General features: G+C 41.6%; 1 protein-coding gene across 9 annotated transcripts in view; it reads right to left on the reverse strand.

The window, feature by feature from the left end:
• The window catches only part of ARHGAP26 (Rho GTPase activating protein 26), a 204,773-nt gene that overhangs the window by 74,054 nt on the left and 104,217 nt on the right, over positions 1-26,502 (reverse strand). For all 9 annotated transcript variants that reach the window (XM_053376699.1, XM_053376700.1, XM_053376695.1 and 6 more), the window contains 5 exons: positions 21,737-21,802; positions 20,810-20,884; positions 11,169-11,253; positions 8,587-8,645; positions 5,914-6,019 (listed from right to left, as the gene is read on the reverse strand). In XM_053376699.1, the coding sequence (XP_053232674.1) occupies positions 5,914-6,019; positions 8,587-8,645; positions 11,169-11,253; positions 20,810-20,884; positions 21,737-21,802 (391 nt within the window). The remainder of the gene's footprint in view (positions 1-5,913; positions 6,020-8,586; positions 8,646-11,168; positions 11,254-20,809; positions 20,885-21,736; positions 21,803-26,502) is intronic.

The raw sequence follows: 26,502 nt of genomic DNA on the forward strand, positions 1-26,502 counted from the left end.
CACCAGCGATACACCACTGAGTGAAGCCGACATCGTGGTATGCTCCTCATATCAGTCCTGGACGATATATCAATATATCACCGAGGCCTAGTTGTTGTTGTTATTTTTGGTATCATTGTTATGTATCTTATGAGTTGTGTCAAAATTGTTCAATTTGGTTGTGTACTTTTTGATATTTTGTTTTTTGTTTATCACTACTTTTGTTATGTTTGTTGTGTAATTTTTATATGTTGTAAGCCACCTTGAGCATAGTTTTAACTTTGGAAAGATAGATAGATTGATAGATAGATGATAGACAGATATAGATAGATAAAATCTTGTGTAAACAGGGACATAATTAAAGATACTCAGAATAAATTGTGTACAGTACACTCATTTTTTAAAAATATGTTTTTCTCTAGGCTCATTTATTTTGTTGTTTCACAGTATATCAAATTCTTCTTTAAAAGATAATCAAGCTCTATTATATGAGTCCATTTCATGCCAAAAGACAATGGGTTTTTAAGAAGCTCTACCAGAAGAAGAAAATTGTATTCATACCAGTCAATACTACCCCCACACATGCTGGTCATGAAACATTCCAGAGCTCCTACTTCACGTACCCAAGGCTAAACTCTTGGCATCAGTCCAACACCACAGTGACCTACTTTGCAAAGCAGAAGTGCTTCTATTCAATTTAGGAGAAAACAAATATTTCTGGCCTTCAAGATGTGAAATTCCTACACTCACTTTATAGTGAAGCAATTTGTCCACCCTGCAAGTCATGTAAGAGCCATAAAATATGAAGGGGAGGCCAACTTTGTCTATGAAGAACAGGTTCAAGGTGCAGCCAGTTTAAAAAACAATCAAGAATTTCCATTTTGGAAACCCCCTATACAAACCTTATTCTCCAGAATATATCTTGAAATAATATTGTCTTAGAATGGTTTCATAAAATGGCAAGCCCAGGGTCACGAGACATGACCTAGATGTTACTGGGCAAGATTATAGAGAAGGAGCAACTAAGCCACATTCATGAAGTCATGACGTCATTCTTTGTGGCCTTTCTTGGCAATGCTTGGGCTATCTCTAGTGCCTCTTGGTAGTCTCCCATAATGCCAGATGTTCCAACTGCTTCCATCCTCCTCCACAGCATAAACCAGAGCCAGTTTAGTGCAGCGGTGAAGAGTGTTGGACTGGACCTGGGAGACTAGGGTTCAAATCCTCACTCAGCCGTCAAGCTCGCTGGCTGACCTTGGACCAGTCACAGTCTCTCTGCTTAAACTATCTCACAGGGTTGTTGTGAGGATAAAAATGGCAAGGAGGAAAATCTTGTATACCCCTTCCAGCTCCTTGGAAGAAAGGTGGCACAGAAATGTAATACACAAACCCCACAAAATGGTAATAATGAGCAGGAATAAATATTTTTCTGATTTTTAAAACGTATTATAGTCAATAAAACGCTTTGACTCTGATTAAACTCAATCTCTCAATACAAGCTATAGAGGGATTGAAACAGGAACAACAGGTACTTCACCTAGGTGAAGGCTGACAGAGGCCTTTAATGTGATAATTGTTCAAAACTGTGTGGGTTAATATCTGTGCCAGCTTCATATCTAGTCTCCTTGGAGAGCTACATCAAACATCACCCCTTCCTGTCCAATCACAACGAATGTTAAATACACACCTCATCCTTCTCTCCTATTGACAAAAGAACTCACACTGCCATACATAAATATAGAGACTCATACCTTCCCTTGCAAAGTCTATATCTGGAACTTATTGAGGGATAGTGAAGAGAGACATTTTGTTCACCCTAAATTACCAGTACTTTATTTCAAAATTTCCCCAGATCTGGGATTATGTTTGTTGATCTCTGTCACACCAAACAACAACAAAACACAGTCACCTTGTTTTGAACACTGAATAATTTCAAAGTTGCCCTTTAAAACAGATGGATAAGCAAACTCTACAAAAACTTCCTAGATATTTATGACAGCTAGGGCACCAACTTGGCCAGATCTATACAGTCCATTGGAGGGAACTATCATAATAAGTATCCTACATTTTATCTTTCCTGTGTTCACTACTCAGATGTGCACACAAATTCTATCTTACACACACATCAGAATGCATGAATCTGAATTTGTATGAATCTGTGACGTCTATTATGAGGAAATGTCTTTATAATAATATTTTAAAATATTCTAGTATTCTGCTTTAATAGCCTGACCGATGAACTAATTCCAGGAAAACTTGAAATGAAGGTAAATAATGGCATGGAAACACTCCATGAAATGAGGACAGCCAATATGCTATCTAGCCTTTCAAATTAAAGGTGTTGCTTGACTAAGTTGCCATGCAGAGGCGCCTAAAGGAATTATTCTGTCAGCACAAACACATAAAAGCATTCTTTGTCATATTATCTTTATACACCTGTGGTTCCACCTCTTCCCCTTCCTTCACATCCCTTCTGAAAACTCACTGATCCATTGATTTGCAAAGCTCAATCCCCAACAAGCATCAAGAACCTGACAATATTTCACCACATTTTACTGCACTGCCCTCATTTTTTCCTCCTTCCATTGCTTTGCCATTGCCTGTTCCACAGTATGATCTCCTTGGTAGCAGGGACTTGTGTACACCACATATAAAACTGTGTAAGCATCACAAACACTGATGGTGGGGTATAAATAACAAATATCATAACTTTTTTATGTGCAACAGTACAAAGCCCTTCTGCTCTCTCTTTGCAACAAACAAATGAGACAGATACCATTCGTCCCACTTGACTTGCGGAGAACCATGGCAGCATGTGATTAATCCAAGGGAACTCTGCAAATCTATAGCTATGCAGGGATCTGAACACAGCAATTTTGGGATGCTTTTAAGCTTTGCCTAAATGAAGGGCAGGGGAGCATTCAGTGAACATTTCCACTCCCCATGATGTCTCACACTGTTCCATTGATACTAAAGACCTATTTGTGAAAGAGAAAAACTTCTCACAGGGAAATGGATATTAGAGGGAAATGATATGCATCTCTTTTTGGTGAGGCAACTAAATTGATTCTTCCTTGTCCCAATCTAGCCAAGGAGATGCCATCTATTCACACCGTTACTTTCAACTCACCAAGCTTGTCATCCATTCAGATTTTGCCCCAACTAGTCATGCATTAAATGCACATACCCAAAACTAGTTTGGAGCAAACATCTGCTGCACAGTACTAGCAAGCAAAAAATACTGCCAGAAACATGATAGGAAGTGTCAGCCTGGTTACCTGAGTTACAGGCAGCTGTCTTCTTCCTCTCCTGCCCCCCACCCACACATTCAAAGTAGGCATTTGCTCTCAGCAATAATGTCAAGTATCTAAAAAAGATGACATTATGACCATGTGGCCAATCACTTTCACCCAGTGATCCCTGATTAACTGGATCGCAAAGTGAACAAGTGAACAAGAAAACGACAATGAAGCTGAAGCTGAAGCAAGGAAAGAACATGCAGAAACAGGTGTGAAAAAAATACTCAAAATAGTAGGAGGAGGGAGACGCTTTCACTTCCCCACAAATGGCAAGATTTACATGAACAACTGAACCTCACAGTGCAAAACTACATTTGACCATGTGTTAGGTCTAGAGAACCCTATCTGTAAAGTTAAACACATTCTTTTCTTAATAAGATTTCATGTTTCTCCTTAAACTGCTTATAAATGACGCGTATGGTAAAAGAGAACACATCTTGAAGCAGCCGCCCTCTCTCACTCCTCCTTTTCCAAGTGTAACAAAAATCTTCTCTCGCTTTTGAACTTTCTTTTTTCAAATGAACTCATCATCACAACATTCCAGAAAAAGGTTTGGCTGCTAGAATTATCTGGAATTCCATATTCTTTTAGGGAAAGCTTTCAATTTTTTAAACTTTTTTTTACTAAGATCCAAACCAGCTTTCTGGTTTTAAAAGCCATGCTCTTCATTGCATGAACACATAGTCAAAACAGCATCTGGACTCTGTCTTCTTAAAGCACATTTCAAAGTTTGTTTGTTTTCCCTGTTTTATATTGCTATCTGTGTGCTGTTCCAGAAAGGTATTTATAGCCTAACTCATTCCAGCATTTTCCAAAGCCCTCTATGTTATTCCTGTACACATATTCCTCTGATACAGAGAGGAGGATGGCAAGTCACAGCCTACTAACTCTCGTAACTGACACATAAAGCTGCTTAGTCATTCCAGATGTTTTTCCCTTCAAATGCTAAGCAAAGGAGTGTTTTGGCAGTTGGAGCAGGGGGAAGTAATTTGAATGAGTCATGTAGCTCTGTTTTGCCACTATAACCCACATGTCTACCATCGCCATAGCAGAGACAAATTTTCATGACTGTAAAAACAGATGACGAAAATGAAGGTGGATTAAAAGGTAGAAAGTGGAACAGCACTGTGCAGTGAGAGCTTTTATTAACAGTAGAATGTGCTGAGTAAATGCAACAAATTAAATTCCCTTTCAGACCATTGCTAATACTCCTATGGCATCTATTATGACTACAAAAGTCAAGTTTATTAACAAATGCATAAACTCAAATTGCAATGAAATGTTATGCAAGGGTTAACTGAAAGCAGCATTATGAAACTGTCCACGTGTTTCCTAACATTTTGTTTTGAGTTTGTCATTTTAAAAAATAGGTTTTGGAATATGCTTAGATTATTGTACTAAATTATAATTTTGCCTAAAATGTGCACATGATAAGCAAATTGGTTATGATGTTAGGGGAGCATAAATGCATCTCTGGCATATGGGTGGGGGGCTAAAAGCAGCCACAGAAGAGGGGGAGCATTTGGATCAGGACTGTGACACAGGTTTTAAATCACATGCACATATGTACATAGAAACAGAGAGAAAAAGAGAAATTTTGCAATAGATAGTTGCCCACCCCCAAGTGCTTCACAATCTGGGTAAACTGCAGAGGGGACTATAAAAATGCACAGTGTGGGAACGCCCCCCTCCCCCAGTGGCCAATAGCAGCTTGTAGGGGTGGTCTGCACTGGAGAACTGACAGAGGAGGGAAGGGCTGGTGTCTGGTGTCTGTTCTAGTTTGACCCTCTGAAAGAACAAGAAAGAGAGCTCCTCATCAGGACCAGCCACTTTTTCTTTTTCTAAAGATCTGCCAGAGGAGATATGTCAAATATATGTATCACATAAAACGTCACATAAACAAACTGGGCTTTGCAACTGCATTACAACTGGGGCAGAGCAGCTATATCTTGGATTTTCCACACTGAACAACAGTACAGTTCCATGCGTATTTTCACTCCCTGTTTCAATCTTGTTCCCAAATCTCTAACTTGCGTTTCTTGCAAGAGCAACATGTTCCAAAACAGGGAACAGATCCTTGACCTCATGTGCCCTAGTCACAAACCAACCACCCAGTACCACAAATATGCAGTGCAGAGATTGTGAAAAGGCTGGGCAGGTATCAGCTGGGGATTCTTTAGATTAGGGGTGTCCAATTTTGGTATTAAGGGAGGCAATTTATTCTCCAGTGAGCGGGCCAGGAGACAGAAGTATATCCTTCATGGAGGGTCATGCTTTAATAAAATCAATGACACATACTCATAGTTATGGACCACATGCATCTAAGGCATGACTAAAAGCTCTGTTAGGGCTGCTGATTGGTCACCTCTGCTTTTGATGCACAGAACCCTGTTCCAAAGTATGGCTTTAAACAAGATGCATGGGGGCAGAAGAGCTATCCATATTATTGAACAGCCTTCACCAACCTGCCACCCTCCAGATGTTTTGGACTACAATTTTCATCAGCCCCATACAGCATGACCATAGTCAAAAATATTTGGAGGTTGGCAAAGGGTGTCTTAGATGGCTATTCCATTTTTCCACTTTGAAGGCTGTAGAGAAGCAGCCAACAGTTTATTAAAGCCAATGCACTTACTTTGCCAAGTGATTCATGAGCAAATGGAGCATCTGCCTATTTTTCTCAGGAAGCCTGTGTACTAAGGTATGGATCTCCGAGGTTCGAGATTCTTGATTCTCCAGTTCTGCAACATGATAAGATATTTCTCAGAATAGATCTGTCTTCATGCACCAACAAACAACTTTACAATAAAACTCTAAATCCCCGGATTTCCTTTAATTATATTTTTATAGCATGCACTATAAATAGAAAGATATATGCAGAGCTGGTTTAACGATTACAATAGAACAATGCATGCAGAACACTTTCAACGTTCAAAATCCTAGGTACTATCATTCATTCTGTCAGGCTGCAGCAGAGGAACAGATGCAGAGCCACTCCATCAGTGCAACTGAGAGACTAGTAACTTCTGATACCTTGTTTCCTTGAACTTTCCTAAACCCCAGCTGGTCACCTAGGAACTTGCAACTAGGGACCTGTATTTTGCTTATTTCCTCCTCTCTCCCAATCCATTCTCCTTTTGTGCTGACTGTCTTTTTTAAGTGATCTGTAAGCTACTCTAGGAGCATTTTTTTTTAGCAGAAAAAGTGAATTAAAAAATACATTGAAATAAATTAATACCACTATAACCTTGTACTATTAATACTGTTATAACCAACTCCCAAACCTCCTGCATAGATCTTTGTTCCCCATAAAAGAGGTGGGGAGCTTTTGAGCATAACAAGGTGCTGAAGGAAGTCCTTTTTTCAGCCTGAAAACATGTACAAAAGCCTCAAGTTCACTCACAGCTGCATGCAGATTTCTGCAGACCACTCAGCATTGTGTGGAAAAGCTGTCTGCTTAGAAGCCAACTGTAAAGGGCTCTGCGCTGCCGTGAATGAGTGTGGGCCTTCCCACAAATGCTTTCAGGAGTAAAGAAACACCTGTCAACCATCTTGTTATGTTAAAGGAGTAATCTCTCTCTCTCTCTCTCTCTCTCTCTCTCTCTCTCTCTCTCTCTCTCACACACACACACACACACACCTGCCAAGCCTTTTGAAATGAAATTGACCTACATTGGCTCCCAGTATGTTTCCTAGCACAATTCAAAGTGTTGGTGCTGACCTTTAAAGCCCTAAATCGTCTTGGTGCTGTATACCTGAAGGAACATATCCGCTCCCATTGTTCAGCCCAGACACTGAGGTCCAGCTCTGAAGGCCTTCTGGTGGTTCCCTCACTGCAAGAAGTGAGGTTACAGGGAACCAGGCAGAGGGCCTTCTCGGTAGTGGCACCTGGCCTCTGGGACACCCTTCCATCAGATGTCATGGAGATAAGTAACTATACTACCTTTAGAAGACATCTAAAGACAGCCCTGTATAAAGAAGTTTTTTAAAGTTTAATGTTTTATTATGTTTTTATATGTGTGGGAAGTCACTAAGAGTGGCTGTTGCATCCAAGTCAGATGGACAGGGTACAAATAACAACATCATCATCATTAAATTTTTAATTGACACTTTTCACCCACTACCTGCCCTTCTCAAAGTGATCTTTGCCTTGCCCCAGCACTGTTGCCACAGTCTGCCACAGCAGCACTCTAATTACAGGAACGCTTATTATTTGGATATGTGGACCACTAGGAATTTGGAATATTCTAGATCTAGTTATTCTAGATCTCCATGCATTTATTCCCAGATTTATGCACCACCCATGTGCACCACCACAGTCCATTTCTACATACAAGTGCCTTTGTCACAACAGCCAAGTGACTAGTGGACGGAGTGTTGGACTTGGGAGACTTGGCTGCAGATCCCTGCTCAGCCATAAAGCTCACTGGGAGGCTGTAGGGTAGCCTCTCTCCCTTAGCCTAACCTACTTTACTGGGTTGCTGAGATAGTGACCTAGGAGGGCCCCATGCAGAAGCAGTAATAGTACTATGTACTCTCCAACTACTATGTAACCCACATACATGACTTAACCTACATTCTCCTCCCACTTGCCATTCTCATGAGAACAGCTGGATAAGCATGAGGATTATTTTAAAAATCTGGTGCTTGAATGAAATCAGTTCACTGCCCATTCAAGACAGGGACAGGGTGGTCTTCAGCTGTCTCAGTAAGTCTTAATGCAACATTCAAATTCTACTCTTTGGTCTGAAATACATGACATCAAACTTCAATGAAAAAGCCAGAACGTCTTTCAGGGTGCCTGAGTCATGACACCACCCTGAAATTAAATGGAGGCGTTATCCCTATTGTGACACTCGGCTCCCAGACTGAAATGATTTGATTAGAGAACTAAATTCCATGGAGAAACTCCACAAGCATAGAGTGCTCCCTGTGGCAGGCATTGGTGCTCTGGTGCTTGGCTTATTGCTAGTTCCTGGCAACAAGAATCCTATGAAGGTGTGGCAGGGCTAGTAAGATCATCCTGCCTCCCTGGCTCTCTCACTCATGTAATTCTAATTATGTGGGGGAACCGAATAAGTCTAGTCTCTCCAACAGGTATTGGAATCATGGAAAGCAGCACAAATCCAAGTGGCCATGCAAGTATTTCCAGAAAGTTCTGGCACATTTTTACTGAAGCAAGCTCATGGCAGGCATGCTCTCTTGCACCACAGTACTATTCTTATCTGCAAATCTTACTTTACAAGCTGATGTGCCTCCCCTCAAAAAAAGTTTTGTCTCCTTCAAGAGGTTCTGACAAAAGACTTACTTGCTGCTTTGATGAAGCTTCTTTGAAACTGATACATCATGAGTGGTCCAGGGAGCATTCTAGGATACGGAGTGGAACATAGACAAATCACAGCAACAGAACACAAAACATAATGGCCAGATGTGCAGTTGGGAGCATGCCATCACCATAAATTCATTCTTAATCATTTATTGATTATTCAATTATTTGATTTCTACACCACTTAATATATTTTTAAAATCTCTAAGCGGTGTACAAAATTGAAGCAACACAGAAAACTTAAACACATTTTTACAAAAATACAGAGTTACATAAATACAAAGATGCTAATATATATAAATCAGTACCAATTCATTATTTTTTCCGGCACAACCTCCCTCTCAACCTCCAGGTTCTCACTTAGGGTCGAACAAACTCTCAGCTCACCCACAAAAGTCTAAAACTGAGTTCCTGGAAGCAGTGGACATCACCCTAGTCTCTCACTCTAGACTTGCATTTTATGGGCAGGTCTAAGGTGGGTGGTGCTTCTTCAGGCTGCCCACAGCTGAGTCCTATTCAGCAGCACTCTCCACACCCAGTTCTAGGTGCAGCAAGTTTGTTGAGTTTCCTGGGGATCCAGGATGGGAGAAGGTCCCTCCTCTCCACTCACATCTTTATGTCACCCTCTGTCCCTCCTCTTTCTCCAGCTGCTTTTATAATCAATACAGCTGAACATTGCCAGCTGGATTCAAAAATAAAAATAATAAATAGGGAGGGGGAAGGCTTTTATTCCTTTCTCTCCTAAAACCAAGCAACACTTCAGCATTAATAGATTGGGCATCATGCCATAATTAAGATATTTTAATACACACACTGCAAATACTTCAAAATGCAGTAAAAATATAATAACCCCAAAGGCAATGTGATTATCATCTCCATAAAGTTTTCTTATCTTTATCCATTTTGATACTTAAAGCTTTGGTTGGTCAGCTACAGACAAGACAAGCATGAAGCAGACCAACACTGAAGAACCGAGAGCAGACAGGATCAGCTGTGTAACTACCAGTGAAAGGGCATTTTTGGAGGTGGTGATCCAAGTACTGAATAGCCCTCCCAGGGAGGTTCACATGCCCCCAACACTATGATCCTCCACCTATGGGTGTTTTAATCACCCAGACCTTTTAAACAATATAAATTTCACAATATGAGCCTCTCCTGATGGGAGAAAGGAGATGATGAGATCTGAATACCGCCCCAGAGTCTGGAAATTTTCTCTGCCCTTCTCTCCTAAAGTTCAGTAACACCTTCAGTTAGGAATACACAGTGCTTGCTACCAACAAACGAATAGCTCTGTGTGGAGTAGGATCTAATCCTGTACACTGGATAGATAACAGCAGCTCTAGAAAGACCAATCAAAATGTATAGCGGTGGAAAGAAAGATAGATAGAAACTTGTGCTGAGATTGGATATCCCTCATCATGCTTGTGGTTTATGACCTGCTGCCAAATAAATTCTCACATTATCTTTATTGCCGCATGATTAATAGTAATGAATTTCATTTGTTTTGAGAAAGTGCCAAAGGAAATAGTGTATGTCTGGCATAATGTCGCCCTCCGCAGCTCCCTGAATTTCCTGGACAGGAGCGCCACTAAATGACATTAGCCACTCCTGCTTCATCGGCAAGCCAAGTTTTAGAGCAATGCTATTCATATATTTTAAAATATAGCCACATGGAGAACTCAATGCTGAAATGTCAAGTGAGGTTTACATCTGCTAGGAAACACTGAAAATAAGATGGGTCAGGGTTATTTTCTGACAGTGAAACGTCATAGTATGCTCAGGAATAGCATGGCCAGAAATGCAGAGTGCCTTTAGTGACTGGGTAAATCGTGGCAGAGTCTGTCAAGACTTACAGAGATGTGCCACAGTGAGCTTCTGCAACATATTCTATACAAGATTCTCCATAGTAATGATTAAGTGTTAAAAGTACTTCTTTTACCAGGTAGCACCAAAAGACATGTGAACTGGTTAATGCCAATGCTACCTGAGTGAGTAGGATGTGCAGGGCCGGATCAGGGATAGCTGCGAAAGGGCTGCTTAACTTTTCTCATGTCCACAGTTCCTGCCTCAAGTGTCCTCTCCAAAATAAATAATATTTTCCCTGAAGCCAGGCTTCTTCTGGTATTTTAGCATGGCTGGTAGGGAATAAATTAATGAGACAGCCGACAGCATTTGTAGGGGAGAATTGGGTGGTTAGGGAAATGTTTGGGGAAAGGCTACAGCAGAAGGCCTTGGGTTTGATCCCTGGCATCTCCATGCAGGTCTGTCAGAAACCCTGGCCAGCTGCGGCCAGGCACTGTAGAAAGTACTGAGTTAGATGGATCAAATTATGTGACTTGTCCTAAGGCAGCCACCAGCATTAGGAGGGAATTGCAGGGTTGGGAACCCCATGGAGTTCTACTCTACACAGATCGTGGCACAAGCATCTAAGGAGGGAATCAGCCAGGGAAGCTAATCCTGAGCAGGGAAACTAAGGGCTCATACTCATGGAAAGTAAAAAAGATAAAGTCAAGCAGGAGATAGGTATGGATGTGTGGAAGCCACCAGAAAACTACCACACTCACCTTAAGTATGTTTTCAGTGCACTGGTGATTGTTTTAATCTCCCACTCAGCACAGATGTCATCTTCTGTTTCGGCGGTTTTGGGATCTAAGGAGAGAGAAATGGAAAGGTAGGAAAAACAACAACATTCATTATCCACCATAGACTTAACCTGATTTTCTGCACTGCCCACACAGTTTTCCTACTGCAACTTCACAATAGGATAGTGCTGCTTTTCTGCCCCTAGGTCCAAACAGATACAATTGAAAGGACGTCAATGGTTACCATGCAAAGTCTTTGCAGGATGAGAGGCAGGGGTGGACTGATTTGTTTGTTTCCTCACATGTCTGGCCATTGTCCATGAAAGATACTGGGCCAGAGGGGATCATGAATCTCTTCTTGAAGAGGCTGATAAAGAGGATGATGAAGAGGCTGACAGTATGTCATTGCCAAATGAGCAAAATCGCCACTATCTGGCATCAATGGTTTGCTGACACTCAGCAACAAGGGGAAGTTTGCCATCAGTTTGAGGATGAGAATCACAGAAATGTAGAGTTGGAAGGCACCCCAGAGGTCATCTAGTCCAACCCCTGAAATGCTGGAATCTCAACAAGCGGTTCCCCATCCAATTTGAAACCATACCGGACCCTGCTAACTTTGCAAACGTGCTAGCAGTTTTATTGCTGCACCAGAAAAGCAGGAGCAACATTATTTTGGGTGTGCAACATGCATATAATTTATATGTGCCACACATACAAATTAAGAGCTTGTAAAACTTAACACAGAGATAATAAATCACATAAGTGGAATCAGCCAGTCACTTTTGTGAAAATCCTACTGCCCTACCTCTCAATAAATAGGATGCAGTTCAATACCAAATTGTATAGTACTTGTGGGATATTGTGATATATGGGTAAACAAAGAAAACCCTGACCAGTGCCTTGGTCCTTGGAATGATGAGGTTTACGCCATGAAAATCCATATCTGATACACCAGCCTTCCCTAGCATGCTGCCCCAAACCCCAGTATTGGTGGACTACAACTCTCATCATCCCAGACCACTGGCCATGATAACTGGGGCACAAAGGATTTAGAGTTCAAAAACATATGGAGGGCACCAAACTAGGGAAGGCTGAATACAATCAGCATATGCACAGATATAGAAAGGGGTGTGTGGTTACAGGTTACAGGTACTACACATGATTCAAGATTTTTTAGAACTCATTTTAGGCAGACAATGCATTTAAGCCATATTGTGGTCTAATGAAAACATTTACCAGGCAATAAAGGGGCATGCATATAAATAACTGTTGAGTAGCATAGATATGGATACAGATTTTGGTTAAAATGACTGCCCATAGCTGCTGGAAGCAAACGAAGCACTGTGCTTGGGGGATTACACTGCAGTAGTAGCAAAGAGTGCTCATCATGCCTCCGGCTTGATGGTCCAGCAGCCCCCACTGGCAGGGAATCCCTGGGAGCTGAGAGTGTGAAATACAAGCTCACTCTCCACATATGCCCTGCCTGTCATAACAGCAGGCATTTTTTTCTACTAATAATTATAGGTAGCATGGCTGCACTGTGTCGACTTATGTGAAACAGCTTGTGGGTGACTCACTTCTGGCAGACTGGCATGTGTACTTGTATGCTTGCCCAGGGCAGAAACCACGCTAGACTCATCCTTGCAAAAATAAAAATAAAAAACAAAGATAGACATACACACACTCTCTATAGCCACTAAATCCAGCAGCTACATTTTGTTTGGATTGCAAAGGAGAAAATGAAGTTCTCACACAGTGCCGTATAATGGGACTTTGGCACAGCAGTGTGTCAGCAAATTATCCGCTGAGCTGCTTGACCCGGTAGACCTTAAGCTCACAACTTCAGAAACCTTTCGCCAGATAAGCACTCGTGCCAGACTGACATTTGCTGCTAGAAGGCAAGGAAATTCTGCTCATGAGGTTCCCACTGGCTTGCAAAACAGAAACATCTGCAAAGAGCCTCAGGAGACCTGCTAAGTAGCGTTCAAGAGCAAGGAGGATTGAGGCCAAATGACTTTATCTTGGCCAGTCATGATGAAGTATACGCAAAGGAAGGAGAGAAATCATACATTTTAGTGGTGAATGGGCTTAAGAGGATAGTGGTAAGTGAATGCAGAGAGCTAAATACTTACCTAAATAAATTCAGCTAGCCTGTTTCAACTTATTGCACAACACACTCTAAAAAGCTGGAATGGGCTGGGCAGCTGTTGGCTTCTAGATGTCTAATTTAACTTTATTTTTCTCCTCCTTGCCTTTTGATGCCCTTGCATTCTGTGGTGTTCTTTCTTTTTGCCAGTTTATATCCTTGGAGCCTGTCCGTGGCTTCTTTATTTTTAAAGTTCTTCTCCACTCCAAAGTCAGGTTAGCTCTTCCAACCATGAATGTGGAAAAGTTTGGGGGCAATACCAAATCTCAGTTAAAAGTGCCAAAATTTCAGAGAAATCTAATTTCATAAGCTCCAAACAGCTTCAAGGAAGTGTTGTGAACTAGAGGAGCCAAAACAGGGGAAGCTCTCTTAGAGACTTGCCATTTTGCCTGTAAGTCAGCTTTTCAGATTCACAAAACAGCCATATACAAGTAGAGGGAGAGAAAGAGAAATTACTCAAAGCTGCTGGAAAACACAACTATTTGTGTGTGTTTAAACCTATCCATTTAAAATAGATTTCTTCTTCTCGCTCCCAGTCTCAGGGAATCTCCTAAACAATCTCGTTTTCAGCACAGCCTGCCAGTCACCACACCTCAGAACAGATCTTCCCAACAGGCTGAGCACTTGGCTATTCTCATTCTCAAGCATTTCGGAAAACAAATAAAACCTGAAGTCATTGGGTGGATAGAAACTTAGTAAGAATTTCCTTACCCATGCTGGCTTTCATTGCCAACACAAACACTCATGCCATCACAAAAATATATTGATTAAGGAACAAATCAGTGCTTTGACTGGGTAAACAAATATTAAGGCCAAAACTAGCATTATTTACGTGGTGTTTAATGGCACACACAAAAAATCACAGAATCCTGTTTTAAAACAAAGGATTTCAAACCAACAAGAAATATACTTGGTCCAAGAAATTCATTTCACACTTTGTGCAATGTAATATAAAAATGGGAATGCAAGTTTCTGATTCAGTATCAGTTTATCTATTAGATAAGGAATTACAAAAGATCCTGAGCCTTGAAGCTACATACTAGAATCCACAGCAGTTGCATTATTTTATCTCTACCCTTTTTCTACACTCACCCTCCCCTCCAATTAATCTACGTTCTGAACCCAAACACCTCCTGGGTGGGTTGCTATCCCTTTCTGCCTTACCCTTCTCAGTAATACATGTAACACAAAGCTGTCTTAAATCAGCAATTTGTCCATTGTGCCCAGTATGTTCTACTCTGATGGCAGTGGCTCTCCAGGGACAAAGGCAGAGAATGTCTTTTGCATCACCTGCTAACTCTCAATTGGAGTTACTAGGGATGGAACCTGGTACCTTCTACATGCAAAGCATGTGCTCTACCACCGAGCAATAGTCCTTACTCTCAATGAAAGCACACTGAAGTCTTCCGATCTTCTATTTTGGCTCCAATGTTTTGCTGGGGGGCAGGGGAGAGGTAAGGTGCAAATCTATGTTGTGTTCCAAACATATGTGTGGGCTAGTCAGTTACGTCCACATATTAGCTCAGCTCAGGTGTTGAATAAGCCTCACAAGCCAATGTTTAGCACCATGCTGTGGCTCTCAATTAAGTTATCTGTGTGTTATAGTTGTAACCACACATACACCATCTTTAGGGAGTAGTTAGATTATTGGCTTGGGTAGGAAAGACATAGGATAAACTCCCCATGCAGTTATAAAGCTACAGATTGAATTCCCTTTTCTTCTCCGCCTTACAAATGTGCATTGATTCTATTTTTTATTTTCTTTTTGAAATGCTGTTCAGTTTCTCTTGCACATGCACTTCCCCTTGGTTCTTCTCTTTTGGACTCATGCCCGAACCTCTATTTTCTATTTATCTGATTTTCTCAAATAAAAATTCTCACCTCTCTTGCCTGATTTAGATGCTAAATCTGGACACAGGGACTATCTATACGACTTTGGCACAGTACTTTCCACACTGCCACAGCAGCTCAGCCAATCGAAGGCAAAGACTTCATTGCCATAAGTACCCATTACTGTTAAAGCACCAATGGTGCCAAAATTCTGTAAGCTCAGGCGCAGAAATGAACTTCAAAGGCTTGATTATGTTGGTCTCAAAGGCAAAAAGAAATTTAATAGCTCTTGCATATTTCTCCATCTGGAATTAAAATCAACCTGGAGAAGACTTTCTGGCTTACCTATTTTGAAAGGCTATGACTGGAAAAACTACAGCTGGAGGGCAATAAAATCCACTCCATCCCAGGGTATTCCTTTTACCCCAAGGGTCCTCTACAGGAGGTGGGTTTTTGCTCCCCAGCTGTGTTTTTCAGAGTGTAGCCTAAGAAGCAGCCCCTGTGCAAAAGGAATTAGAGTATTATCTGCATCCATTTGCACAGGAGCATGCATTTTGAGGCTGCATCCACACACAAAAATGATGCTGGGAGACAGGAGTCATTTTTCCAGCCTCAGATGGGCTTGGAACTCATCTGAGTTAAGTAAACAGTCATTGGATTCCCTCCACCAAGTTTCCAAAACTAAAGGCCATATCTCCTGTGGGGCAGCGCCAAGAGCCAGTCAACAGACTTCCCCCCACCACAACCCAGTTTTATTTTTAAGCGCTTATGAGGACCAAGTACAAATGTTCTTGAACAAGTCACCATGAAAGAACAGGCATTCAGAGGTTCCATTAAAGTAGTTAGGAAAGAGTGGACAAACTACTGCAGAACCAAACCTTTGACCAAATCACAGAGACCTAAGTCTTTCAAATGAGCATGCATATTTTCCCTGATGATCCCCTCCTAGCTGTGCTGTGGTGAATGGCCACCTTCCAGCACTTCAGGCAGGAGAGAAACAGAAATGCCGCTTGGTCTAACTGGCACAAACACAGCCAGAGGGAATCCATAGCTTACAAATGTCTGCATAGCTGCAGCATGGAATAGCTTGAGTTTCCCTTTGAGGTTAACCTGAATAAGAAGCAATGATGGAGATCAATGGTGCACATTCACATGCATTAACCAATATTCTCAGATTTCCTTATTGTCCCTTTGATCAATTTCACATGGGTAATTTAAAGCACTTTTTAGTCATACTGGAATACATGTGTGAAAGACAGAAACAAAAGGCTTTAATGCCCCCCCCTCTCTTTGTGTCCATGCAGAGAAGTGGATTTCCAATTACATACAGGCTTTCAGTGGTTGTATCATTGTGAGCAGCTTGATTTAAAGTTCATTTTCAGTCATCCACTTGCCTTTCCTCCTCGTAGTACATATTTCAGAATATCTTTTTCTCTCCCCCCCCCCACTTCTCTCCTCTCCTCTCCTCTCCCGTATATATGAGCATGCCTCTTTACAGAGATTGCTCTTCCCTTAATGGACATGTCTCTTTGGTCACCATTAACAAGGATCATATTATAAAATTTTTCAAAAAATGTGCTACAAGAGAGGGTTTGGGGACTGAAAAGAAACACTGCTAGTTCAGGAAATAGAGCATAGCAGCAGAAATCAATATGATCCCTTGGTACTTGCTTCATTTCCTCCTCCAAACACTGACCACGTAAAAGGAGAATGCATATACAGTGGTACCTCAGTGGTACCTTACAAACGCTTCAGGTTACAAACTCTGCTAACCCAGAAATAGTACCTTGGGTTAAGAACTTTGCTTCAGGATGAGAACAGAAATCGCGCGGCGGTAGCGGGAGGCCCCATTAGCTAAGGTGGTGCTTCAGGTTAAGAACAGTTTCAGGTTAAGAACGGACCTCCGGAACGAATTAAGTACTTAACCCAAGGTACCACTGTAAGTTGTGGGCTCTGGACCACAGACCAGAGCAGTACAAAGGCTGTTCACTGTCTGCCACCAGGCTATATGGCAGTGCTGCTGCCAGGTTTTTTGGTCCACACCATCCTTGATGAGCACCTTGACCGCTCAAGTCCACCATTTGCCATGTCAGAGAGGAAACCTATGAATTTGAAGACAGTCACTTCACTAAGCAGGAGAACCACCAGAATTGGCACTTAAAAGCAACAGAACAAAAACAGGTCTGGCTTCACAAACACTTCTAACAAGCTGCTATATACACCATATAGCAACAACCTTAATTTGTGCAGTCAGATAGGCTCTGGGAATGGCCATAACTCCCTGTTACTCATAAGGAGATCATGCTTTTACAGATCTGCAGCATTCATGCTATATTTTTAACTGCCCAAAATATATTGCATGATGAGTCCCCTGGTCCCTACCACTTCATACAACTCTATGGAGAAAGTGAAAAGCATAGAGAAAACTATATTCTGAGAAAGCCTGGTGTGCCTGCTTCCCTGCTCATGCTACTGCCCTTCATTCTTACTCTTAACTCCCTGCATTCAACCTTGCTTCTCCTAAACAAAAAACTGAACCTACACAAAACACATTTTCTAAGCCACCTATTATGCTTCTCAGAAGGTACCAGCCAATCCTAATGTTGTGGTTTTTTGGCTCACTAGTGGTTTATGGATTCTGATTTAGAATGTTGGCTTAACCATGATGGAGGTGAAGACTGCTTAAAGCTGACCACAGAACACAATAAAATATCTTCCGCGTGCGCTAAGCTAAAAACAAGAGTTGTCTTTGTCAGAGTAAAACTAACACTTGGTTTAAAAACGGGGGACACATTCATTGGCTTTATTCCTAAGCAAGACACAGTTATCTAAATAGTTGAAGAGCTGGACTTTCTAATTTAATTCATTATGTGGCTGGTAATGCAATTTTACATGTGAACTCAAAAGTCCTTGAGTTCAGTGGGATTTACTACCATGTAAGTGTGCACAGAATTTCAGCTTAAAACTTCTAAGCTACTGAAAGTCCATGGGAGGCTTTCCATAAGACTGTGTTATGTTCTGCGGCACGTTGACAGTCCTCACTCCATGGCAACACAACTGAAGGAACAGGTTCTTACGAGAATGAGCAGGATTATGATTCACTCCACATATTAAACAACTGTCCTTCAAGCATACACCTGGTGAAGATGGTTGTAGAAAGCACTGCTTTTGTTTAGTTCCTAGTAAAAATTTACAGACTAGACACTGCACAAGGAAAGTCTCACGGGGAATAATAATTCTGCGTTTTGCAGCAGGGAAGCTGACACCAACTTTCAAAATCGCACAGGATATCTGCAGCAAGCCCTCTCACAGCTGCTGCTCATGCAACACTATCCACAGAGGGCTCCAGGTTCAAGCCACATCAACTGTATAGTGCTTCCTGTTTAATACAGAAACGTCACTCCATAAACTCTTATGGCACTGTCACTTTCAATATTAGCCGTAGTTTGCTGAAACCTGATCCAGCTGCCATTTAAATTATATGTGAACCTGTCACGCTAACCACATCTGTTTCTAAATATAGGCCTGAAGTTGTGAATAAAAATCTGTCTCATTTGCTCCTAGATTGTGACGTGAACAGTGGGAAAACTTGAAGAGAAGGTGGGAAGTGAAGGGTCTCCATTCTGAAGATGCTGCTTAGGCAAAACTTTGTTCACTGAATGGAACACATAGACAATTGGGTAGCCACTTTCCAGACCCCATAGTAATTATAGCACAGGTACACTGAAATGCAGTACTGAACACAGGAAGCTGCTTTATTGCATGTCAGATCACTGGGCCTGTCTAGTCCAGTGTTATCTACTCCAGAGAAAGGCAAACCTCAGGATTGTGGGATCTACTTTGTTGGGTTGTGGGGGTTTTTTACCAGAGCTCCAACTCTACTGGTTAGAACCAGGTGCAAAATATTGGTGGTGGTGTAGCAGGAGGAGTCAGATGCAAAATGGCAGTTTTGGCATTACAGGCAATTGGCGATTTACTACAAGTCATCCAGAGATCTACCAATTTACCTTCTAGCCACTCCTGATCAACTCTGACCGGTAGCAACTCTCTAGGGTCTCTTTTGTTCATGCTGCTCATGTGACAATATCTTCCCACGTCCATGTAATGACCCATTCCTGACACTTCTGGCTCTTCAACATCTCCAGGGTCCGTTTTCTTCTCTCTAAATCAGGGGTAGGCAACCTCAGGCCCGTGGACCGGATGCGGCCCAATCGTCTTCTCAATCCGGCCCACAGACGGAATCAGCATGTTTTTACATGAGTAGAATGTGTCCTTTTATTTAAAATGCATCTCTGGGTTCTTTGTGGGGCCTGCCTGGTGTTTTAACATGAGTAGAATGTGTGCTTTTATTTAAAATGCATCTCTGGGTTATTTGTGGGGCACAGGAATCTGTTCATTTCCCCCAAAAAACATCGTCTGACCCACCACATGGTCTGAGGGACGGTGGATCAGCCCACAGTTGAAAAAGGTTGCTGACCCCTGCTCTAAATGTACCCAATGCTAAAAACCATTGTCCATCATCTCAGACTCTTGCAAGGCCACTGAAACCTTCTATTTTCTATTTTCACATTTCCCACTCATCAGCAGATTCATGAGTCTCTGCTAAAGCAATCAGTATAATTTCTTAAACATCTGTATAGGATGCTGACACTGTCCATCAACTGAAGTTCTGAACCTTGCAACCTCTGATTTTTCCCCAGTGTAAAAGGAAGAACAATTATTTTGTGTCAAAGTATTGTGAAGTGACAGGCCAGTACTTTTTCTATTTCTCACTTTTAAAGCTTCTCTACTGACTGTATCTCTACCTACATCTTCCTTTATTTCCTCCTCTTGCCTTCTTCTCAGTTAAGGTTATCTGTTGTCAGCCTACTCTGCCTCCATCCTTGATGCTTTGCTATATATCTCGAACTCCTTATCTCCATCATTTCTTCTCAATACCTCCTTTGCAAAGCTTTTCTTCTCTGGACCTCCACAATCAACATTGTTGAGAGATACATTTTAGCATAGGTGATTCTCAGCACATTGAACCCCATTTCGGATGATAAAAATTTGTCTAATGTGCCGGGCTGCTAGGGCAAACATATTAACCTTATATGGCCGAACCTAGGCAGGTCCGAATAAGTACTTGGATGGGTGACCACCTGGGAACCACATTTATGCTGCTTTGGGTCCCAGGGTAGAAGAAAGGCAGGATATAAATGTAAGAATTTTGCTAGATTTTTGTAAGGCTTGAAATAGAAAGAGGGTGTTTTCAATACAAACAACACAATACAGCAATACACAACACAAACACAGTTAAGCACAAGATGAGGAAGGAAACATGGAAAAGGAAATACTAAATCCAGAAGCCTGAGAACATGCATAGTTCTCATTCAGGAATAAATACTAAAAGGGATCCAAAGGTTTGATTTGGGGAGACAGAGAGATATGTAAACTTAAGCAGAAACTGTAATGATTCATTTACAAGTTAAAGATTTACATGATTTCTATGACTGAAAATTCCACTCCAGTGAGGATTTCACACAATACTAAAAAAAATCACCATTTCTTTTCACAGCAGATGGTCTCAGTTCCTCATTAAAAGCATCTACCATCACACTTGGTGTCAAAGAAAAATAGCAAACTGCTTTCTTCAAAATGTACTTACCCATTAAAATACTCAATAGCTTTTGAACTCTGGAGTTGACACCAACCACTCTATAGAGTCCTTGCTCGTGGATCCCTAAGAGGGAGAACATATTTTATTTAAATTAGTAAAATGGTAAAAAGAAATTTAATGTTTATTTTAAAATAAAGTATCTCCAATAGTAACATGAATTAAATTGCCCTCACAGCTCCACAATCACTTTCAAGGCTGCTTATTGGGGGAGGGCGATAGTTCATGGGGTTCCCCACCCCTTTAATGTATAGGTTTTCTACACAGAGTAGAAGTTCTGCATACCACAGAGTGTTTCAAGAAGAATTTAGTCTCTCATATCAGTCAGCAGCAGGAGAATGTGAAGAATGGGACACGTCCCATCAAGTTAAAATCTAATGGGGGTGAGGCATGATCTCATGCACCCACAATCGTATAAGGGACATCTCAACTTTTTTAATAGTCACAAGTTTGGTTACGTAGCTGAATAATAAAGATTCAGAGAATAGGTATTTCCTATTTAACATATTCATTTAATCAAGACCAATGCTGTTAAGACAATTTTTGTTAAACACATCGGATACTGTCTTACTACATCGGTATCAAATATGAATGTGGTCTTCTAGTAATACATTATTTAAACTATGGATCAACAAGTCCTTTTAAAACCTATAGAGAAGATTATGAATACATACAGATCTGGTAGCAGCAGATCAGAAAACTTAACAAAGATGCATGTATATAAGTAGGTTCTGGATCCTAGCAAGATACAAACAATCATGAAAATGTGTATGTAAAATAGGCAACTGTCAAAACTGAGCAAGCTAAGGATGGAGAGAAATCTAAGAAAGGCGACTTCTTTATACAAGTGCTAGAAAGGCTGTTATTTGGGAACAGGACTTCAAACTATAAAGAAGAATATCTGGTGGTCCCCATTACCTCTTGTTTCAACAGCATGAATGCATTTCTTGACAATACTGAAGCCCATAATATCCAACTGGGCAGCTGAAATGAGAGAAAACAACTAAGAATATACAAGGTCATAAAATGGAAATAAAATACCAATGTTCTCAATAAAATATAATGTCAGGTTTAAAGTGGATCCTAACACTTCCCCAACATGTTCTTTTAAAATCTGGAAAAGGTAAAGGATCAGTCAAATGTTTCTGTTGTGCTTGCAACCAAAAAGTTCCTTCTCGACACCTGTAAGATTATGGGGCTGTTTCCAATATGCCTGTTGATCACTTAAAGACAACAATATTAGGTAATCACTAGCACACATGAACATCAAATACCACTTACAAAACTTTCATATCATCTCATACCACCTAAAACATTATGATATGTTGTATAACTGTGTGACAAAATATCAAGTGGAATTTGCACTTCAGGAAATTTGTTTCCCAGAGTCCGATACTTTCAGGCCCATCGTTGACACTGGTATTAAGTAACCAGATACTTAAAAAAGACTCAAAAAAGACATAAATGATTCTCATGTAGCCCAGTAACCATGCTTCATAATAAGTAAAACATGTAGTAGGACATGGAAAACACAAGCAGACATTGTATTCAGGAGAGAAGCAAAAGGGGGATCTGGGTGGGAAAGTTTGCATTCAATCATAGTTAAACATTAACTTGTCGTGCTAACCAGGCCAGTGATTATGGATGGTTCTACAAACTAGACGGGCTCCTTCAAGAAATTCCCATGTATCCCATGCTGTGTAAACATATTGAGGCTATTTACTTCCCTGTAAGGACACCAGATACACAGCTGGAGCTCTCTCTCTGTCATTTTCAAAACAAAAACTCCCACAGCTGATAAACAAACCACTTTTAAAACTGTAGCTGGTCTTTATGAACAGTTGGAATACAAGGTAGAAAGACAACAGACAATCTTCTGTATTACTTTCATTTATATAATTAATATATGTTGTTTAGGAAGTTTTTTCTTTTCATTATTACTACAATGAGAATTGGTTGTTCTCTGTCTCTCCCCACCCTCCCAAATAAATCACTGTTTAAATTATTTAGGGGATTTTTAAGTGTGTTTTTGTTGTTCCTTTTATGTTGAATTTAATTGTATGGCTTCGGGCACCAGTCCCATTGGCAGACCAACTCTTGTCTTACAAGGATTTCTGCAAACAAGACAAGAAGGCTGACAGCATCAACCCCGCACGGCGGAATCCCTTGCAGATGAAAGGAGGGCCTGGAGACAGATTTTTCCAGGGTGACGGAAGCCTACAGAAGCTTGGGGTGGGGGAATAAAAATGAACAAATCCAGAATTAGCAGCCAGTGACTAACAAGGGAGATCACAATGGTATGTCTTTCCGAAGGTAAGCACATTTAATATTATGTGCCAAATAACTGGTAAACAAAGGCTGCTCAAATCATAACAGGCAAGGCAAAGCCACTTCCGGCCTGCCCAGGAGGTGGGGTTGCGGGCTTCACGCCCACCCCACGTGAGCGGGGGCTGGTCCCAGCCCCCGCGAGAGCAGGGGAATCCCGGTCGCGTCTGCCCCCCCCCCAGCCAGCCAATCAGCTGGCTGGCTGGGGGGGCATGGCCTGCCCTATTTAGGGCCGGCACGGAGGGGGCTCGCCCTCTTTTCGCCGGCTCGCCCCCACGTTTTCCCGCCCTCCCTCCCTTTAACTAGGCTTAGGTAGGTCTTTGACTTTGCTATGGACTTCGGTCTGTCGCCGCAAGGGGCATGGTAGGAATTTTTCCTAACTGGCGATTTCTGGCCTTTTGGTTTTTTGCCTACCTCGTAGCAACTCGTCACAACTTCTCGGCATTGGCGGTAGGCATTGGTAAGAAGGGGTTAAGAGGATGTGGGGGGGGAGGAACGCCATCACCTCCCCCCAGCGACCGAAGGGTGGTCCGTTAAAGGACTCCGGGGGCGTGGCCCTGTCCGAAGCCTATGGAGGTGAGGGCCAAAGGCACGCCCCAGAGCGGTGACCCAGGGGAGCTCCTAGTCGACGTGCCTCGGCAGGAGACTCCCCCGATATAAGGTTAACCCTTCCCCATGTCTCCAGCAAATGGGCTGGAGCCGGATAGTCGTTAGGACCAATGCCTAAGCCAATGCCTCTCATTTCTGAAATTCAATAAAGTTGTGGCCTAATTCGCCCAATTAACCTTAAATTATGGTGTCTCGTGTCTTTATTTATCCTGGTGGGGGGCGGGAACTCGCCACGCAAAGCATGGTCTGTCAGGACCCCGGACAGATCGCTGTGGCAGGTGCTGGATGGCTTTACTAAAGAAGAAGAGCTGTTGTCTCATCAGCATGCTGAGGTCTTTCAAAGCCTAGCTGGTCTTTTTCTTAAAAGGTAATTACCTAATCCTAGAGCACCGGTGGTCCATCTAACTCAGTATTGTCAACACTGACTGGCAACATCTCTCCAAAATGAATTTCAAGTAGATGGTGTCTCCAGTCATACCTGGTGATGAAGGTGATTGAACAAGAGACCTTCCACATGAAAAGTGTGTGCACTACCACTGAGGGACAGCCCTAAATATTAGGGAAGTGATATGACAGTACATTTGCTGCATCCCGAGGACGTGATAAAACCTCTTCAACCATGTATGCCTTCCCCCTTAGGCTCCAATTATATTATGTGGGAGAGGTACAGTCCTTGGCAACTAAGACAAAGTCTCATCATCATAGGTAGTATAGCACTCTGCATGGGGATGCTGAGGAGAAATGAGTAACTTGGACTGAAATCACTGGCATGCCATGTTAATGGGCTTCTAGAGGCATCTGGCTGGTTGCTGTTCCAGTCCAGAAGGATCCCTAGTATAAGCCAATGAAGAATAGGAACTCCTTTCACTCTTATGCATTCACAAGCAGGACCAGTCCGCCTATTAGCCACACCAAGACCTCTGTGTCAGGCAGCAGATTTGAATATCTTCTCTAGGCCTGCCTGCTTGATGCCATTTATTATTCTAGGAGTGCTGTTACTCCTTACTGTTGTGGTAAAGTAGTCAGTGGCACTCCTACAAGGCTCTCTAGTAGCAGTGGATCACCCAGGATTTACTAAGAGGCATCTCAGGTGAGGTGGCCCCGTAGATTACTTGCACCACTGCTGCTCTGCCATAGCAAAAAGAGCTTACATTTTAATAGTAGTAAACAGTCTTTAAAGTCTAACAAGTACTTGCTGCCACCTCACCCTGAATATCTCACTCTGGAAGAACCCTACATTCACTAGGACCTTTTGTCAGAGCAAAGCACTGCTGCAACAGCCTTGGAGAGCCTCAGCGTTCAATTGCTACTAAGGCAACAGCAAAAGCAACAATAAAAGGGGAGTGAGAATGCCAGTGTTTGAGAGCAGTGAATGGAGCAGCAATAGCTCTGCCTCAGGCAGCTGCACATCTTGCACCATCCCTGAACACAAGTAACTTGACAGTTAATAGATAATGAAAGACTAGTGGGAATGGGGTGAGAGAAGAGAGGAGAAAGAAGGTGGCTGGACAAGATTTCCAAGGCTCCTATATACCCTTTGGAATTCTTTGACCCCTTTCTACAGCTATGATAAGGAGATTTATAAAGTTAAAAGAACACCATACATTTTAAACATTTGCATAACATATATAAGGGCCCAGCATCCAGTTTTTATTTCAATAGAGTTTAAGTCATCTAGGTTCATTTTAGCACATAATATGTTCAGAGCTAAGACTGTTTTGATGTTGCATAAATACTTTACAGCACTTTGGAAAGAGATAGACCAATCACCTCAATAAATGAGTCGTAGTAGTGTTGTACTGACAGGAAGTGGGTGAGCAAGCCTGACAGTGTTTAAACAGACAAAAAATTAGGTGACGTTAACTGTGGCAATGTACAAATTAATACTAGCAAGAGCTCTGATGCTTAGCTTATCTATTTTTCATCAAACTATATTAATAAACATTTCACAAGTACCTCTGTTTTTATTACTTATGATATTTATGCACTTAGGACTATAGTTTCTCTGTGTCAAAAACCCTAATTGTATCCAGTTGTATCCAGTTTGCATTTTTTTGCCAGGAGCTTCTAAAAAAGTAACTTAATCAGCCATTTAATGGTTTTGCAACTGAGAAACTGAGGCACTAAACAGCATAGGATGATGCCATTGCATCAAAAGGTATGATTCAGTAAACCAAAGTTGTGGAATCAAAAGTGGTTCCTCTGCAGAAGAACCACTTTTTTGTTCAGTTTTTGCCCCTTTAGAAGCTTAATAATCTTTGGAGAATTTGAAAGAGAACGACCACTAAAAACGTTATGCAAGCATTATGAGACAACAAGTTATTGTTTGAATCTGTCTATCACTGACACAATGTAAAAGCCTTGAACTTTTCTACTGCACAGAAAAATATCTGAGCCAACAGGAAATATAACCAATGCTTTATTCCCTCCATGATGACAAGAATACATTGCCTGTGTGTGAATGTGGATGCAGCAATACACACACACATCAAATTTAAAAACCAGTTCTGCTGCAGCTTCTGAACATTCCAATTACACTGGGGCTTCAGAACTTAACACAGGCAACTGTGGTCCATTCTATATGTTTGCACTGTTGGTGCAGGAATATAGAGTAAAAAATACATTAGCTAAGCATCAGATGGTAAGGATGGCTTCCTCATACAAGAATGCTACTTGGCAAAAAAACTGAGCATTTTGGGACCCATGTTGCTAGCAAGTAGCTCAGGACAACTGGAAGCTTGCACGTGCTC

This window comes from Podarcis raffonei, chromosome 2, assembly GCF_027172205.1.
Source record: "Podarcis raffonei isolate rPodRaf1 chromosome 2, rPodRaf1.pri, whole genome shotgun sequence".
Taxonomy (NCBI): domain Eukaryota; kingdom Metazoa; phylum Chordata; class Lepidosauria; order Squamata; family Lacertidae; genus Podarcis; species Podarcis raffonei.